The following is a 19,034-nucleotide window of genomic DNA, read 5'->3' on the forward strand; positions in this document are numbered from 1 at the left end:
TCATTCAAACAAAGTTCTGTAGGCCATAATGAAAAGTAGTAAGGACAGTCAGTGCTTTCAACATTTAAATAATAGTCATCTTCAACTTGATACAGGCTACATATTGCTCACCTGGACTTTTTTCCCTGATAATGTAAAATGCATCTTTTACTGGTTTTTTTTTTTTAAAAATATAAGCTTCTTTTTGTTACTTCTGCCATCCTTTCATGATAGGGATGGTGCTTGGACTGATATTACGATACCCACCCCACAATACCACCCATGATATGGATGCATGCTGTACAAAGACAGCGGAATCTGTTTTTGTAGTAATACACTATTGCATTGGAGCTTTCCTTAAAGCTGGATTGGTTAAGGTTAATTGCCTCTTTTTGTAACTATTTCTACCGGAAGGCAATAAAAGATAAGAAGAGTAAGAAACAGAACTTTCTTCACAAGTCCATCCGCTATTGCATACGGTCTGTTTGCAGCTGTTGTGGCTGGTATTGGCCGAAAGCAGCAGCAGCTGCTGCAGCAGCTGTCCCAGGTGCCGCTGCAGTGATTGGTTGCTGGACTGCATAGCCATAACCCCCGGCTGTGACATATCCTGCAGCAGCTGGGGATGCTGCGTAGGGATACTGGTCATAGGCTGCAGCGGCAGCAGCTGCTGCTGCAGCTGAATATTGAGCATATGCGGCTCCAGTGTAGTCAAGGTAAGGTGTGGTGGAGGCAGCAGCTGCTGTAGGCTGGACATGTGGAATGACTACTCCTGGCTGAACAAACGCTTGTGGATATACATAATGAGCAGGGATCCTGTTGAAAGACAGAAGACGAAAGTTAGATCTCACAAGTAAATCTTACTTCCAGTTTCAGAACTTAAAAACAAACTCAAATTTAGTTGTTGTTATACGCATAGGGTTGCCACAATAACCAATTTCGATGGACAAATTGATCGTCTAAGCAGGAGCCGAAAGGGAAAGGTCTTACTAAAATCAGAACATAATCACCACCATAGTGCCACAGTGTTAGTGCCGATTTAACAGCAGCTGATATTAAGTACTATGAAACATGTTACTAATAATTTTAAATACTTAGAGGGACCTTGAGATGTGTAGGACATCTATTAAAAGAAGGAATAAATGAGATTTCTAGCTATGAGACTGGAGAACACAGGGTTTTAAATTCAATGGGAAGTGACAGGTTCCCCCCACCCCCACCCCAATACTTGCTAAGCAAAGCTAGTGAGCATTTATAAAATTCTTAGCTCCATGGACTGTATTATCAGGTGTGTGGTTTTTTTTTTGTTTGTAGTTATGTTACATATTTAGTTTTACATTGCACGTTTCCTGTAGTCATTTACATGGATCTGAGGAAATAATCATTTTGTATCGTGGCAACCCTACTTGAATTGCTATGCAGACTCAGCACACATTAATTTCTCTGCAACCTCAGTCACCCTTATTAAAACAAAAAACAAAACAAAAAAACCAACAACACAGGCGACAAAGGAGTTTAAATAGAAGTTCACAAGTGTGGTAAACACAGCAAGAATCACACTTTTCAAACGGAACTATAGTGCAATTCACTCCGTCACAAGAGGCCATTGAGGGGAAGCTACATAGATGCCATTAAAATACACAACAGTGGTCCCTAGGCAAATGTGCACCACACTTTGGAGAGGTTAAGGCCATGAGAGTCAAACCTGTTGTGACAAATCTGGCCACTGGTGTTCTGCTTTGTGCCAGCTTGTTTATTTCTATACAAGACAATGCTTTGGAATGGGTAGGGGCAGGATTATATTCAGGAAGATCTAGTGCTTAACAAAAGCAGAAAAAAATAATATTGTGAGGAACAACCTCACCATTTTAAAATACATTATTTATTATCCTCCATATTGTGAAGTGTTACTTCTTGTGTGCGCGCGTGCTCAGTAGTACAGTTAGGGGATTGGACTGGATGACCCTCAGAGTCTCTTCCATAATTCTATAATGTTGATATTTTTAGCAATGCTGCCACACTAAAAAATACAGCATTTACATAGCATACTGAGTACGCAACATGCTTCATGTATCATCTCAGTAATGCTTACAAGACCACTGCAAGGCAGATCAATGTTATTGTGGACGTATGGCTGAAACTGAAGCAATTATTTCCCTAAGACTCCAAAGGAAATATATCGCTGAGATTTGAAAGATGGACTCTTCAATTCACATTCCTTAGCCACTAGCAACCCAGCTCTCAGTTCTCCACCTGTTATAAAAAATAGACACAGGGATCCTTCATATCACAGGAAACCCAAAATGTATTATTTTTACATTAATAGTACCACCTTCAAAGTTTTGACCTGTAACTGAAACTGTATGGGGGTGGGGGGACCCTTCTATCCACATGAAGTGCAACTCTAAGGAGATCCAGCAGACACGCACACACACACGCACACACACGCACACACACACACACAGAGCTCTAGATGCAGAATAAAAGCTTTCAATGTCTCATGCAATGTCAAAAGATTTCCTTTCCAGCTGTTGCACAAGTCAGCTCCACCTGGTCACCCTATATAAATATAGTTAAGATTAATGAGAATATGTTTAAATAAAAATTACTTTCATTTAAAGTTGCCAAGAAAGAAAATATTTTCAGCTGAAGAAGGCGGCCACCTTCGAAAAGTGTTTTCCCCCACTATCTTAAAAGCGAAAATTTGCCTGTTTAGCAACTAATCACTCCCCCTTCAATGCCTGCACCTCAAGCATTGAAATGTTAAAAGTTTAACTAAGAAAAAAATATATTTACATCATCAATCTCCCACTGTCCGTGATGGGAGAACTGCAAAGTGTTAGTGATACATGGAGAAACAGATGAGAACAGAGCAACAAAACTGAATCTTAATCAATGACCTTTACAGATTTATTTATTTTTTAATGGTGATAGCGATTCATCAGTTTTTATGTTGAATCCACTTGCCTGAACCTTCTGTGTATCTAAGGCCCATCTAAATAATAACTTTGTATTCTTGTTGCAATGTTTTTAAGCTACACAAAAAGATGATTTGCTTATACTGTTTGCTTAAACACAGATTATTCCTGAGGTTTGCTTCTGTCAAATCTAACAGAGAAGACGGTCTTTAGCAATCATGTGAAGTTCAGTTTATAATATTGGTTGAAAAGAGAACAAAACTAAAACTAACTAACAAACCACCCTCCATCTTTCTCTCCATGTCAACAGAAGCACAGTCATCATGGCTCCTGTATCCTTGTTAAAGAAGGGAGACGCATAAATGAATGTACTCCTACTTAAGCTCTTGTGATTTGTTTCTTTTAAAGCCAAGCAACTAACAGGTGGAGAATTATGAAACACTATCCCTTTAGAACCTCTTGGTTTACAATATGCATGAACTCCTTGCAGGCGCCCCACTATTATGCCATTTTGCACGTGGTGATTGACAGGACAAGCTGCAGTGGGTCTATTTTTGATCATCTGTCATGCGACAAGGGCTTCCAGCTGAGCAAAATGACTTTATAAGGCCAAAGTAAACTTCCATCTGTTGGAAAGGCCAGCATGCAGAGATTGTCATGATACTGAAACGCTAGCTCCTTTTATGCTCAGCAAGGTCAAAAGGTTAAAGAGCAGTTCCCCATTATGCTGCAGAGGCATCTTTATTCAGTGGCTTTAGGAGTGTTATTTTGAACTTATTGTTTGGCATATATTGGTAGGAACAACTGAAACTGTTCTAGATTTCTTCATTGAAAGGAGATAGTTTTACTCTGATGTACTAGAAACAAGCATTTGGTGTACCAGAAATAAGCATTAATACCACAAACCTCTTCCTGTGACTGTAATATGCTTGCTTAGGAGGAGTAAGCCTTGCTGAATACAGTAAGACTAGCTTTTGAGGAAATATGCATAGGATCGGGCCACAAACCCAGAAACTTTTTTCAGTGGTTTGCTTTTAAGCAAGCGTGCTTTGGGTTCCCTATGAGCTGTCTGAGTCTATGCAGATTTACTCAGAAGTAACTGCTGCTGAATAAACTTGGTAACCAATCAAAGCAATAATTTTGTGGTAAATATTAACCTAATAACTTGTATCATATAATATTGCGGACAAGTCTGTACAGAGCATACAAGACACTGAAAATGGAAATATAATTTAGAAAACATAAATATATCTGCCACAAAACAGTTTTTATCAAAATTTAATAGCCTACGTTTTTGTTTTGTACCCAGATTATTAATGAGGTAGCTAACATGTTTCATAAAGAAGGCTGATCCCCAAAGAATTGATGCTTTTGAATTATGGTGCTGGAGGAGACTCTTGAGAGTCCCATGGACTGCAAGAAGATCAAACGTATCCATTCTTAAGGAAATCAGCCCTGAGTGCTCACTGGAAGGACAGATCATGAAGCTGAGGCTCCAATACTTTGGCCACCTCATGAGAAGAGAAGACTCCCTGGAAAAGACCCTGATGTTGGGAAAGACCGAGGGCACAAGGAGAAGGGGACGACAAAGGACGAGATGGTTGGGCAGCGTTCTCGAAGTTACCAGCATGACAGGAGTGCCTGGCGTGCTCTGGTCCATGGGGTCATGAAGAGTCAGACATGACTAAACGACTAAACAACAACAAGTTTCATTCAGGGCTGAAGCAGGAATAGTCTTATTATATCACAGGTGTCCCCTTAAACCTTCAAAATAGTCCTTTGAATCTAACCCTCTAATCACAAACTTTAATTACTGCGCAAGATATTGTATAACTTGCACAATATTTTTGAATGGTTTCCTTCAACAATTCATAGGTGCCCATTAAATCAGACGTTTTACTCACAATACTATATTTGATCACATGTTATTCATTCCAAGCCCCCAACTGCACTCAGTATAATTGCTTAAAACTGGTAAAGGAAGCTTTGTGGAAACTCACATCCACTTTTTTAAAAAAGTTAGCTTATATTAAGCCCTATTTTGTCCCTATTGATCACAATGGAAGCATTTTCAATAGAAGCACATAAAGCCTTAGACAAATGTATACAAAAAACAAAAGAATGAGAGTTTTCTGGTAAGTCACTGATAGTCATTCATAAAAGCACAAACATTTCACCATCGATATCAAGCCTTGAATTCAAAAGCATTTCATTACTGATAAAAACATACATACATGTATGTTTTTATAAGCTGCACACCTACACACATTTACCTGGGAGTAAACTACACTGAACTAAACAGGGCTTACTTCTGAGTAGACCTGCATAGGACTGCACACCAGGTAAAACCTAGGTAAGAAAAACAGGCCCTTTCCCCAGCAGCTGCATGTAACACAGAAGCACGAATTGTTATGTTACCCTTACAGACATTCCAGGAAATAATAAAACATAAATTGGTTGGCCCAGTGTCCTTTCCACCTTCTTTTAAATTGAAGATAGCACAAGTATTCAGAAAGTTAGAAAAAGCAACCAGCAGCATTAAACAGAGACTTCCAGATCTTAACTTGCAAAATATATTAGCTCTGGCAAATGGGATTTGCTTACCACTATGTCTTTTAAGTCTAAGGCCAGCTATTTCACAACATTAAATATTCCAAGATACAGGAAATCATTTTCAATGGGTGGGTTCAATGCTATTACGGAAGATTGATTTACTAGGTTACTTTGGCATTTGAAAGTTTGCCCTTGCAAAAGCGTTTCAGTCAAAAAGTTACCCATATTCTCCTATCCACACTGCAATTTTTATAAGGACCCATGGAGTGGGGGGCGTCCTGCTGCACAAGTGGAAATCCTTGTGCTGATAGGATGGTTACAAGCAACGTGATGGATACAAGTCTCACCAATATTTTCTCTATACTTGGGGAATAAAGTTTAATTTTATGTTTCAATTTTAATGGCAGACTCCAACTCCAATATTTTAGATAATATAGCCAAGTTCCTCACTGTATCCAGAGTCAAAATTGCTTTTTAAAATAATTTCTGATTGTTCAGGTATTCTGTTAAACGTTTATACAGTAGTACCTCAGTTTTTGAATGTCTCTGTTGACGAACATTTTGGTTTTCAAACGCTGTAAAACTGGAAGTAAACACTCTGGTTTTCTAACTTGCTTCGGAAGTTGAACATGAAACACGGCTTCTGTATTGAGCTTTCCATTTTGAGGATTCCGTACTGAGTTTTCTGTTTTTCAACGTTTCGGAACTCGAGCGGTCTTCCGGAACAGATTATGTTCGAAAACCGAGGTGTCACGGTACAATTTGTGTGCATGTACAGTGTTTTTTCTCTGCTGTGGTTGGCTTGACACCATAGTTGTAACTATTTTTTATGGTCTGTAGACCAAATAAACTGAAATGAATGTTTTTAGGAGGCACACAATGAGGTTTGCAGTGGGTACAATGAGCCATAGGGCCACTCTTTTCCCATAGCCCAAACCTTTTGGGGTAAAATTGCACTCCTGGTACATTTTTCATTTCAATCCGTGCTTTTTTCAGTGCTTTTTTCAGGGAGTACTCAGCGGCATGCAGTACTGGAGCCTCTTTTTGTTGTTAAAAAGTGTGGCACTTACAGTAACAACTTCATGGTGAGTACCGGCAACCTATTTTTCTAGAAAAAAAAGCACTGCCTACAATGTAGGACATTACAACTGTGCAGGTAACAAATAATGTCCCCACAGTTCAGCCACTTTCCATTTAGAGTAGGGTTGCCTAACTTGGGAACCTCAGGTGTTGTTGGACCCCCAAGTGCCATCAGCCACAAATAGCATGGCCAATACTCAGGGAGTTGTAGTGAACAATGCCTGGAGAGCAACAGGTTAGGCATCTCCTAATTTAGCACTTTTGTCCTTTATTTTTGCCTGGGATAAAAATAAATCTCAAGAAAACCAACTGAATTTTACACACAGAGTGCTTATTTGTCGCAGCCAATGTAAGGTGTGCATAAACATTTTCTAACAAGAAATGAACCAGTGATGCAGCAACGCCTAGACAGAGGTTTATTTTTGAAAACCAAAAAGAGCCTAGGACAAAGAAAATATTCCAAGATATTTGGGGTTTTTTTTAACCCTGTTTTTTGTCTGGGACTATGTTCTTTTTTTGCGACACACATACAAAATGTCCTGTGGCTTTTTCAAACAAAAATTGGTCCATGGAAGCAAACCTAAGTGCTCTTTTTCTGACACAATACACATGGCTTCGCTATGGGACATTGTACTACCCAGAGAAACATTTGAATTTAGCTTGGGGTCCCAATAAAACCATTTGTGTTCTGTTTCCCAGGGGCGTGGGTTACTGTCTACAACTACTGTACTGTAAAAAAAAAAAAAATCCCAGAAGAGGCTGCATATATATAAATAGCACCAACTAATTATGGTGGCAATAACAATGGATCATACGAAATACGGGCAGTAAAAACTTCAAAACTGGCCATCACTAGATCATCATGCGTTATATTAAAAATTAGTTTCAAGTACCAAAATTTACGTGAACAAAATCAACACTCTAGTTATACTAAGATTTCCAAGAAATTAATTAAGCAAATGTTTTTGAACTAAACACAACCAGTTGGAGGAGAAGAAACTGACAGTCCAGAAGGCATTGAGTTCTGGCTTTATAGGGAAGTAATGTTATGGAAGCATAACCAGGCTCTCTCACTATGCTTAAACCCTATTAAATTACACTGCATCCGACTAACAGTAGCTGAGGACAAAATACAGCAGGCACTCACTTTTCTATTAGTACCAATGGCCTGCATTCTGGAAATGGCAGAATATCAGGAAAGAAAACTTTTATTACAAATTAGTAGGGACAGCCACTATGACCTTTACACAAAATGTTAAGACATTTACCTATTAACGCAACAATAGGCAAAAAATGCTATTCAAAAACAAAGGAAGTCTGAGGTGTTTTCCCCCCTCCAAAAGTAAAATACCAAAGGGGGGGAATATTACTATACTACTATACTATACATCCATACCAAAACAGTGGAAGGGAGCGGATGGCACTGTGGTCTAAACCACTGAGCCTCTTTGGCTTTCTGCTCAGAAGGTCAGCAGTTTGAGTTTGTGCAATAGGGTGAGCTCCCCTTGCTCGGTCCCAGCTTCTGCCAACCTAGCTGTTCAAAAGCACACCAGTGCAAGTACTTAAATAGGTACTACTCTGGCGGGAAGGTAAACGGTGCTTCCATGCGCTCTGGCACTCGTCACTGTGTTCCGTTGTGCCAGAAGCAGTTTAGTCATGCTGGCCACATGACCCAGAAAGCTGTTTGTGGACAAACGCTGGCTTCCTTGGCCTGAAAGCAGAGATGAGCGCTGCACCCCATAGTCACCTTTAATGGGACTTAACCATCCAGCGGTCCTTTACCTACTAAAACCTTACCTAGTAAAACAGTAAAAAGCATTTCAAAATGCCCACTTAGGGTCTGATTTCCTCACTATTCATCACGTCTACCACCTCATATATTTGCACTGTTTTCAAATGAAAATCTATGTGACCATTGGAAGGAAGTTACTTAATGGCGACTTTTGATGAACAGCTTAGTCTTTTTAAAAACAACCCTGCAGATTTGCACACCACAGAAAAAGTGATAAAACACACAGCACACTTTTAAAAAATGAATGAAAAAGTTTAAATCAAGGGGTTTCAGTGTGGTGGCACAGGCATACATGTGCTGAGGGAGACCTTTGTTGGTGACCAAGAGGTTCCTTTTCTCACTGAAGTTAGTTTTGAAAGAAGCATTCTATTACGGACAATATAATGGCTAGCAATGTGTCCTTCGCTAATGTGTATGTCTGGTGCCCATGGCAGTTTCTCCAGTTAGCAAAGGTGCCCATGAGCCCAAAAATGTTGGCAAACCCTGGGTTCAAATACAGTGTTGCATATTCAATCTATTTTAAAGTGTAACTCAACCATATGCACAACCTGTCAAATAAGACTCTTATTCGTTCAGTTACAATATAGCCCTACAAGCTACTTTAAAATTGTTTTAGGTACAGCACAATGCTATCCATGCATACTCACAGACCTTGATGGGACATAATATCAGCAGGATCACAACTATCCAGATACTTCTAAGTAGCCAATCTCAGAAATTGAGTTTTAGGGCATATTCCAAATACGCATTCCAGTTACATGTGTTTAAGTTTATATACTGGTCATTTTGACTGCGATTGTGATCTGATTGCTAAGTTTTTTGTGCTGGTGAATGATGTCCTTGTTCATTCCAGATACTTCAGTTGAATGGGGGAGCTCTAATATTCAGAAGAAGTCTTCCCTCCAATACACACACTACCAAGGCATCAAGTGACTCAATAAAAACAAAATGCTGTTTACATGGAATTGCTCCACCCTCTTAAGAAATGGATGGGACACAATTACATGGAAAAAAAGCATGTGCTGGCTAAACAAGCCTTATATCGGTTGATGAAATATCCAACTTGCATCTTCCTCACATATATTGTTTGTGGACTGGTCTTTAATTAGGTTGCAATCAGGGGTGGAGAACCTAAGCCCTATGAGCCTAACTAGGTCCAGCACAGGTCCCTCAAAGCTTTTACCCCAAACCATACTGCATGCAGCATCACAGGACATGTAAGGACAGAGGTGCCTATCAAGGAACAATTGCCAGCTTGTTTGAAAAGTTCCCAGTTATTCCACTGCAAGCGGATCTCGCTGACAGCTGACTGGTGGTCATAGTAAGTCCTACCAGCATCAGCTGTGCTAAGGAGTTCGCCATTGGGATTAAAACAGCACCTGGAAATAGACTTCAGAAGGACTTGCCATAACCTCTGATCCATGAGAATATTTCAATTTTACAGGTGGGGGAATCTAAATATTTGATTCATTAGCTAGGTTCCATTCCCCACTCCTGCTACACACACTTACCTATGGGTAAGTAAGTCCCATTAAACTCAGTAGGATTCCTTTCTGAGTATGCATGTATAGGATCTGTGACGTTAGTCTCTTTAGCTGGTGTCTGCTAGCCCAACCATCTTAATAGACCAGCTAAAGAACAAACTGGGTGCTTAACATTTCCAGTTTTTAAAAATGTAAATAGCAGCTGGGGGTGATCAGGATAAGAGCACGCAGGAGGGGTGTGTGTGTGTTACCCTTTCCTCCCATGCTGCGTTCTTGATTAAACAACCCCACCGTTTGTGGGGAAGCTTCCATTGACGCCAATGAAGGCATCTTCTAGAGGAGATGCAGTGAGAGAGGAAAGGGTTAAAATCCTGCCCAGCTCTGCTCCATAAACTTGCAGGCTCTTGGGCTCTGTTCTTGGTTTAATAAAATGCCAGGAGAATGTTATATGCCACTACAGGTGCCACAAAATACTTGCTCCAGCTTTGTAAGAACTCAATCATTTAGGGTGGCAGTACCAACACTTCGGAACTTCCTGCCTGTTGATATCAAGCAGGAAAACTTTCCCTGTATTCTTTTCATCGCCTGCCAAAAACATTCTTGTTTAGACAAGCCTACCCAGATGCTTGGAAATGCTGGTGTGAATTTTAATCTGTTTTAGCATTTTAGCATCTTATATGTTTTAATGTATTGGAACTTTCCCCTGATTTTACCTTTTTGCAACCCACTTCGGAGGTTTTTATTACAATAAAGTGGAGTATAAATTTCATTAAATAAATGTAATATATACTTTGGACTTGGTTTAGACAGTCAGTAACGTGGTTGCTAATGTCTCATTTCAAGATATATAGTGTTTCAAAGCTATTCTCAAATAAGCATGTGTGCTTAAAGTTTATCCCCCTTCCTTTCCTTGTTAAGTATTCAACTAACTTTTTGTCACGGGCCTTACTCAACATTAATCAAAGAGGAGACAGCGTACAAGACACTCAAGCAAGCAGATGCCACCTCCAACTTTGATGCTTCATTGTAGAATAAAAATGCACAGCAACTTTAGGAATAGCATATGTTTAAGTAAATCTGCGGAAGGCTAAATATATATATATGTATTATCTAATGGGAAAGTGCATGTGGACGCACATTGTTAATACAGGGAGCTCCAAACCCTTCCCAAGGAACAAAACCAAAACTGTAACATGCAAGCAATGTTGATTTTTCTTTTTTTAAAAAAAAGAAATCATAAAAGAAACCACACAAATTTAGCACTCACTACAAAGTACGGTTAAAAAATAAATATAAAAAAAGAAGTCACAGGCTACAGCTTGAAAGCAAGAGAGGAAAAAAAACTCCCTTCGCTCCCCATGGCAAAGTCAACACTTCTCCACATAACCAAAATGAAAAGACCACCAAAAAACTTTCACTACAGCTCTCTCAATAAATAAAAGCACACAGTTTAGCTATCAACACCACTTCATTACTGTAATAAATAAATGAAAAAGCACACGGATATCTATTGACTATATAGAAAAAAAACATACATGCATCGTTAATCACCATTTTAGCTTGGTTTGTGTGTTTGAGTCTACTGGTTACAGAGTTTAATTCCAAACAGAACTATTCCACCTCTTATCATCATATCCTTCTCATCAGTTATCTTAACTGTAAACGATCCCTGTCAGATTAGAAAGAGATAAATAACATTGAGTCAACCTGAAGAAAAATACTGAATGGGGCACAGTGGCTTATTAAAAGGCACACCTTGTTTACCACATGATCTTACGAGCATAGGGGCTGCTTGAGTGCAAGGCCGGCATGCATCTTACACCACTTGACTCGGATATAGTATTTATTTAGAGAATTATCAATGAAGTGATGGCATTTTAAATCTGGAAATTCGAAAAATATAATTTTATTTCCAACGGTCATGTTAAGACGTACACGCTATATTGTTCCCACCCCCAAATATGAGCTTAAGGCAGACTTACCCAAAAGGCCTCTGTATTAATGCTGGGTGGAGCTGCTGAACGCCAAAGGCAAAACCTAACAACAAAACACATCACATTCTCTAGGTGAGCATTGCATTTACTTCACGTGAAAATTCTAATAACCACCCTGCGATCCTTCTCAGTGAAGAGGAATATGTCACAGCATAAGCCTACTCATGTATACTCAGAAATAACTCTCAGGTCACTGTCTTAATAAACTGTGCAGTACTGATTTTAGGTAAACAAATCAGACAAAAAATGTGATCTGATGCCATATGGTTTGAATACCTTGGTAAGATCAGCTTTATAGAGTACGAAAGTATTTCTCTCTCGAGCATTATAATGTAGAATTAATGAGCTATTACTTCTGGCAAACTGCTGTAACCTGGAGCAGACGTAACATTCACCATCTTCTAAACTTGGATGCATGCCCCTCTCCTGTATGAATTTCAATTTGCCATTGATGATTTGAGTTAACCATGGTACAGGGTTATATACCTGCACTGGCACTAACCCTATGGTCAACACTAATCAAGATAATTCAGACAGTGCTGATGCAGAGATAACGTCACACTGTTAAAACGAACCATGGAAGTAAGAGGCATTCTGGCAAGAGTGAGGGGGGAACTTGCAAGTCAGTTGCACACTCCTGATCTCCTAACCATGATTCACCGCACCAAGCTGGTTTGATCCTGGCTTGATTAGTTACAAACTAACCTGAGCCCCAACCCCTTTTTGAGTTTGGACATAACAATAAACTGAGAAGGGAGTACAGAAGCTGAGCCTCCCTTCTGCTCAAACATGACATGGAGGCTTTCAATCTCCTGCTTGTGGCCATACCAGATGAGAAGGGAGTGCAGAGGCAGAGGCTCATTTCTTACTATTCACACAGTACTAACGGTTGGTTTAGTGTTATATCGGAAATGGGCTGGTCTGATTAATCACCGTTTACTCAAGTATTTAAACAAATCGTTTGGCTGCCTGTGTTTACCATCTTCTCAGTAATCACTTTTATAAGCTGATTCTACAGGGCAGCAGCAACTATGATATGTCAATTTATAGACTATGCCAATTCATAGTTAGTACAAATTACAGTTCACAAACCCACTTCAGATTGAGGTTTCCACCTCTGGTTTACCAGACAATTGCAAGGTTTAGCATGATGTCTGAACTGAGGCACTGCAGAGAAGCAACGGAGGCTCACATACATTCCTGTTAAGAGTTATAGGATATTTCCTATGGATTCCAACGTGTAAGCAAGATACAGTAATCCAGAACAAAAAGCAGTTGCTTGGTATCTCAGATAAATAAGGAGTTACTGTAACATTACAACCATGTTGGCCACCTTGTTAACAGATTAGTTCAGAATGGTTTCTACACAATTTCACTATCAAGGACCCACTGGCAGTAATAGAATGGTTAAAATGGAGGTGTTTGGGACAATGGGATAAAACAACCCTTAATGCTTGCAGTGGAAGAGGTTTGTAAGAATAGACTGGTGGGTTAGAGGGAGCGTGAAATTCTGTTGAAGCTCAGCCATTGGATTTTAGGAACCCTGGTAGTTACTATGCCATTGTTCACATTCCCTTAATAGCCCTAAATAAAAATCTCCAGCCTTTAACTTCTAAAATCAGAAGCATTATGCTGGAACCCATTGCACTAATTCCACATATGGAGATGTGTGGCGGCTGACTGTAAAAAATATTATGCACACATTCGAAGGCTGAGCTCTGGTACGTACTAAGGACAGCTTCCAAGGTTAAACTGTAGCTCAGATTCAGCCCACGTTATCCCCAACCTTTACTTAAAAAACAAAACCAAGTAGATCCCATGAATACCAATACTGAGTTCAGCAAGACCATGAAGCCCATAATACACTCTGGTTTTTCTTATCGACATGGGAAAGTATGTTTCTGTAAATGCAAAACGGGAATCTGGCCTCACAAATAATTGGAAGCCATTCCAGGTGGTCACTTCTGCCTAGACTGGACAAAGAAGTTGGCAGCCATCTGCCAAAGATGGCAGCAAGTGATTATGTTAACTGCCAATGCGGTCACCCTGTTGCACTATGTAGCAGGTGCACATTTGCACTATTTCAAAAAAAAAAATTGTTAAATTTATATATGTCCAACATTACAGGAGCACATTGTGCAAGTAAGCCTCCAGGATGTCCTCTTGGAAACAGGTTTCAGACCCAGAAATTTATATTCATATAAAATAGCAGAATTCATCTCCAATAAACAATGGTGCCACTGTTTTAATTTGCTTAACGTTTCCAAAGAAGGACATTCATTTAAGTAATGTACCACTCAAAACAAGCAGAAAAATATCGAGTGTGTACCTAGTCCTATGTATCTACTATTTATGTGCATAAAGGCTATAATCCTACGCACATTTATTTCGGAAACAATGCATCCGTGAGACCTAACTACAAGTAAGCTTACACAGGACCAAGGTGCAAGTTTTTAATATGAGGAAAATGCCAATAATGCACATTTTCAGCACATATACAAATTATATTTCAAGGCTGTGGTTTTGAACTCATACCCCTATTTCTGGGAAACTTCTTACCAAAACATTTGTTTTGTGAGGGAATGTGTAAGGCTCCCTGTAAACACAACTGATGTGCACATTGACTTGCAGATCCAGACAAAAGGATATTAAAAAATATTTTACCAAGCAAAGCCCCCCTTTTCCATTTTTCTCTCAGATAGTGAAGTGTGTTTGTCTGTTTTGTGTGTACACTCACAGGAGAATAAGCCCCACCATAGCACAGCTTCTGGAAGTAGTGGATTACTTCCACAGCTCCAGCATATAACCCTCATGGAAGTATCTTATGTCTCCCACCACAAACACTCATGGGAGACCCCATGGTTTTATGCTCAAAGGGCAGTACTGCCACTCTGACAAATTCAGCATTCATATTTGTGTTACTGCATCTTCCATCCTCATATCATATCAAGTTTAGTAGTTGTGCGTTAGCACAACATTTGGCACAAGCTATCTTTAACATGTGTTGGCCAGCATGAGAGGCAGACTTTAGGGCACTTTAAGAATTGTGCTCCTTCCAGGAATCGGACCCCAATCCTCAAGCTATTCGTTCTGAAGTAGCTTCACTGAAATATGATATGGTTATAAGTTTTCATTCTCTGCTCGGCTGATAAGAAGCCAGGTAGGGAGGACAGAGACTGTTCTTACCTGGCTGCATTATCCTCGGTTTTGCTCCTAGGTACGCTAGGTTCACATTAGCCTTTCTGCCATCAATGATTGGGTTAGGATCTTTGCAGGCCCTTTCAGCAGCAGCTCTGTCAGCCATGGTTACCTTGACAATAAACAGCGCAGGATATCAGAACTCATGTATTTGACACGACTCATATAGTACAGTAAGCTGGTGCAATGTGAAATGGAACACCGTTTCCAAGAGGCTCTCTCCAAACTTACCCAAATGAAAACGCTACTACTATAACAACACAGCAACTTTAGGTTTGTTGTGGGTTTTGTTTTGTTTTTTGTCAAATTACTCTCGCACAAAAATCAGGCTATATTTGAAGCGTTTGCCATTTCGCAGAGCACGGAATTGGAATTTTGCAGGCACCGAACACCCACTGACACAGTAGCATGTGCTGCAGCAGATAAAAATACGAACGTGTCATATCAGCCTGTAACCAGCTGGCTCCATCGGATGCCAAAATTTCACTAGCAACTTTTCATATGCAAGTTATGATGCAAATCTCATCTGAAGGGCACTGCACACAGCTTCCCCCCCACCCCACCCCAGGGTTTCCTTTCCTTTCCTTTCGTTACCCTCTAGAAAAGAAATAGGTGGTCAAAATACACAATCCTGTCGACAAGGGAAAAGGAGACACCTCGTAGTTCATGTCAGTATTTATTGCGCCTATCAGCCAGCTGCTTTTCCAATCCGTTGCTCACAACAAGTTTTACTTAACTTCCAGGAAGTTCAGTTGGCTCACCTGCTCTACCCATCCCAGTCGCCTGACGATCACGCTTCCCCTCCTCCTCCACGCTTTTTAATCTTTTTTAGAGGACGACAACACGAGATCCAAAAATATCGCCGAGTGTCTCCCTTTCCCACCCCCCGCCTCCTGCCAGTTGGGTTTAGGTAGCTGCGTTAGCCGCTCTCCAGGCGCGCCCGCACATCCACACGTTACACGATCCACCCATCCCCGGACCCTTCGCACTTACAAATCCGTATCCCCGGGATTTGCCCGTCTGCCTGTCGGTGATGACCACGGCTTCCTCGATCTCCCCGAACACCTCGAAGTACTTGCGCAGGCTGGAGTCCGTGGTGTGGTAGGGGAGACCCCCGACGAAGATCTTGGTGTACGTGGTATCTTTCTGCGTCGTGTGCATCTTCCAAAAAGATGCCGCTCTCCTCTAGCTACAAGCCCCGCGCGAGCGAGGGCTGCTGGTGGCGGTGGCGGAAAAGAAAGGAAAAGTACAAAAAAGGAGGAGGGGAAAGACTCCGCGGCGAGTTGGGTGGGCTTTGCGCGTGCCGCTCACTTCCAGCCAACTTCTCCCACCTTCCGCAGAGGCTGCCCTGTTTTATATTTCTCTGGCTTGTCAGCTCTTCCCTTGCCCTTCAGGTAGGCAGGAGGCGTCGGGAGCTGCCTTGAGGTAGACGCTGTTCACGAGGAGGCGGAGAAGGAGGCGGCAGCGACCACAGCAGCCGGAGCAAGGGAAAGCACCAGGGCCCAGCCGCAGGCGACTCTGCTGCCTCCCGCCGCCTTTGGCTTTCCTCTAAAAAGCCGCCAGGCGCGACCTCCCCAACTCCCGCTGCTCCGCCCTCCCTCCAGCAAAGCGGGGCGGGGAGCCGGGAGGGGCCGGCCCGGCTATTGGCCGCTTCCTCGGCGCGCCGCTGCCACCCGGCCGTTGGAAAGGAACAGCTGCTGCTGTGACTGTGCGCGCGCGCGCGCGTCTGTGTGCGCGCCTCAAGAGAAGCGAGCGTGGAGGAGGAGGAGGAAGGGGGCGGGAGGATCCACGTGCGCGCTGGAAGGTGGCCTCGGCCTCTGCGCGCGCACGCGCCTCCCTCCCTCCCTCCCTCGCCCCGCTCTGGCCAGCCGAGCGCGAGAGGCGGAGTAGAACCGAAAGCGCCTCTCAGGTGCGGACGGGGAGAAATTCCCTCAGCGCGCACTGCTGCTGACTTTGGCGCCACTGCGCACCGAAACCGAAGCTCTCCAGGCAGCCCCGCTTGCTCTTTCTTTTCCCGCTGGCGGGCTGCGTCAGGTGGCTCTAGGTTATGGGGGTAGCGAAGTAGCCCCACGGGGCGGGTTGGGGGAGAGGGTGCATCTCCTTCGCCCCTCAGAGAAAGCAGCTCGTGGCTTCCCAAGCCTCCTCCGCCCAGAGACGGGAGAGCGAGAGCAAACAGGCAGAAAAGGCTGGTACCCAACGCATCTCCTAGGGCAGTATTCTTTATTTTCTTCGCGGGTGGAGGATGGGGCTCCGTGGGGCTGCCGAGAGAGCGTGACCTGCCGCCTCTTGAGAGTTAGGACCATGGGCGTAGCCAGGGGGGGGCAGGGAGAGGCAGCTGCCCCCCTAAATCAATAGAAACACATAGCAAACTGAGGTTCTGCCCCGCAACAAAGGCCTGCCCCCCCCAACAAAAATCCTGGCTGTGCCCATGGTTAAGACCATAGTGGACTCAAATCATAGGAGCCACCTCCTAGGGGCCGATGGCCCTTCAGCGACCACCCCCAATAAAATATTTGAGGGCGTCACCCCCCTCCAAGTTGATGGTTATTGCCACTCAAATGGTGTGCGGGTGCCACGGCTTTTGATTAATTGTGTGGGGTGGGGTTTCCTGGGAATTCTCAATATTTCATTCAATTTGATTCAGATGTGCAGGCAAAGCCTCCATAGCCATACCCTTCATAAGATGGCAACATAAACGAATTTTTGGCCGATGCAGACATGATGCCTTTAGTACCAAGCTTGCTTTTTTCTTAGCCTTTGCTCTCCTTTCACTGGTTCACATTCATCCTCACGAAGAATTATAGAAGACTCAGTACTTCTTCCAACTGAAAGTGGCATTTAACTCTTAGGCAGGTATGCAAGTTAATCTACCTCTTCCTGACCACATTGTGTGGATTTTGCTCCATGGAGAGCTTATTTGGCATGCAGAGGATTGTAAATAGGAAGTGACATCATTTCCCCTGGTGTGCCAATATGATGACACTTTGTCCCTGCTCCACTACACCACTGGGGTGGTATAGATTTGCAAGCGGACAAAGGTCCTGGCTGTTGGTGGAAGGAGGATTCATCTCATCTGCTTGCTTTCCCAAATCCACTTTTCCTCTGGGAGCCACAGCAGCATAAATTAGGTACCGCAAGCCTAATCCTCCCTTATTGCTCCAGATGTTTGACAGAACACCAATTGCCAAGTTACACATTAACAGAAGAGAGCTATTGCCCTTGGGTCCTGCTTGTGGGTTACTCATAGTCACCAAGCTGGCCACCGTGCGAACAGAATGTGGACTAAGTTTGTGTGATCCAGAGGAGCTCTTAATAGGTTCAGCAAAAGAGAGACAGGGTGAGCAAGCAGAGGAGGTTGGTGGCTTCTGTCCTCACAGTTACTCTGGGCAAGCATGCTGAGCTCTTTTTGTCCAAAGAAAGTGTGCAAGCAGGTAGGGCTCACCCCGCCCCAGTGTGAGAGGGCAGGCAAATGATTCAAAGCTATAACAGCCAGACTTCTAACAAATACTGCTTTACTCAGTGCCACACAACTCGGAGATGGAGGGTGACTAAACTAGAGAAATTGCTCGCTTGAATTCCCCCAGTAAAGTAGTGCAGCAGAGATGACTAGAGTTTGTTTTCATGTCCTTTGGGGCTCTAGATGGCCTTTTAAAATTGTGCATTCATTGTGATTTGTGCTTGTGATGTTATCAGGTTGGTCACATGTGGTTCCCCTCTTTAATCCCGTTTGCGCCTGCAGAAGTTTTGGGGTGGTTACACTTCTTCATTTCCAGTCATTGCACGCCCCATAGCTTCTTGCTGAAATCTTGTAACTTTTTATACCATAAATGTTCTGGTTTATTAGTGTCTCACTTTCATTGCACTACAGCCCCTGTGGACAGCAATAATGTGGTAGCCCTGAAGAAGCATTGCAGAACAAACTAAAGCAGAATAAATCCACCATTAACATAATATTATTGTGTCAGGAACATGTTGCAGAATACACTTGCAAAAAAACCCCAAAACACCTGTCTGGAAAGCTCGTAAGAGTCAGCACCTT

At 42.3% G+C, this 19,034-nt stretch overlaps 1 protein-coding gene across 2 annotated transcripts; it reads right to left on the reverse strand.

Annotated features, from left to right (window-relative positions):
* Nucleotides 1–168: 168 nt before the first annotated feature.
* RBM24 (RNA binding motif protein 24) lies at nt 169–16,657 on the reverse strand. Of its 2 annotated transcripts, none has more exons than XM_082234679.1 (4): nt 15,989–16,657; nt 14,984–15,107; nt 11,786–11,840; nt 169–792 (listed from the first exon to the last, which is right to left on the reverse strand). In XM_082234679.1, exons 1-4 carry the CDS (start codon nt 16,154–16,156, stop codon nt 447–449), a joined length of 693 nt encoding a protein of 230 aa, XP_082090805.1. In that variant the 5' UTR covers nt 16,157–16,657; the 3' UTR covers nt 169–446. The 2 variants fall into 2 exon arrangements, with proteins under 2 accessions (XP_082090805.1, XP_082090806.1); XM_082234680.1 differs by lacking the exon at nt 15,989–16,657 and adding an exon at nt 15,590–15,722.
* Between the last annotated feature and the right edge of the window lie 2,377 nt (nt 16,658–19,034).

This window comes from Podarcis vaucheri (assembly GCF_965113315.1).
Source record: "Podarcis vaucheri genome assembly, chromosome: 8".
Taxonomy (NCBI): Eukaryota; Metazoa; Chordata; class Lepidosauria; order Squamata; family Lacertidae; genus Podarcis; species Podarcis vaucheri.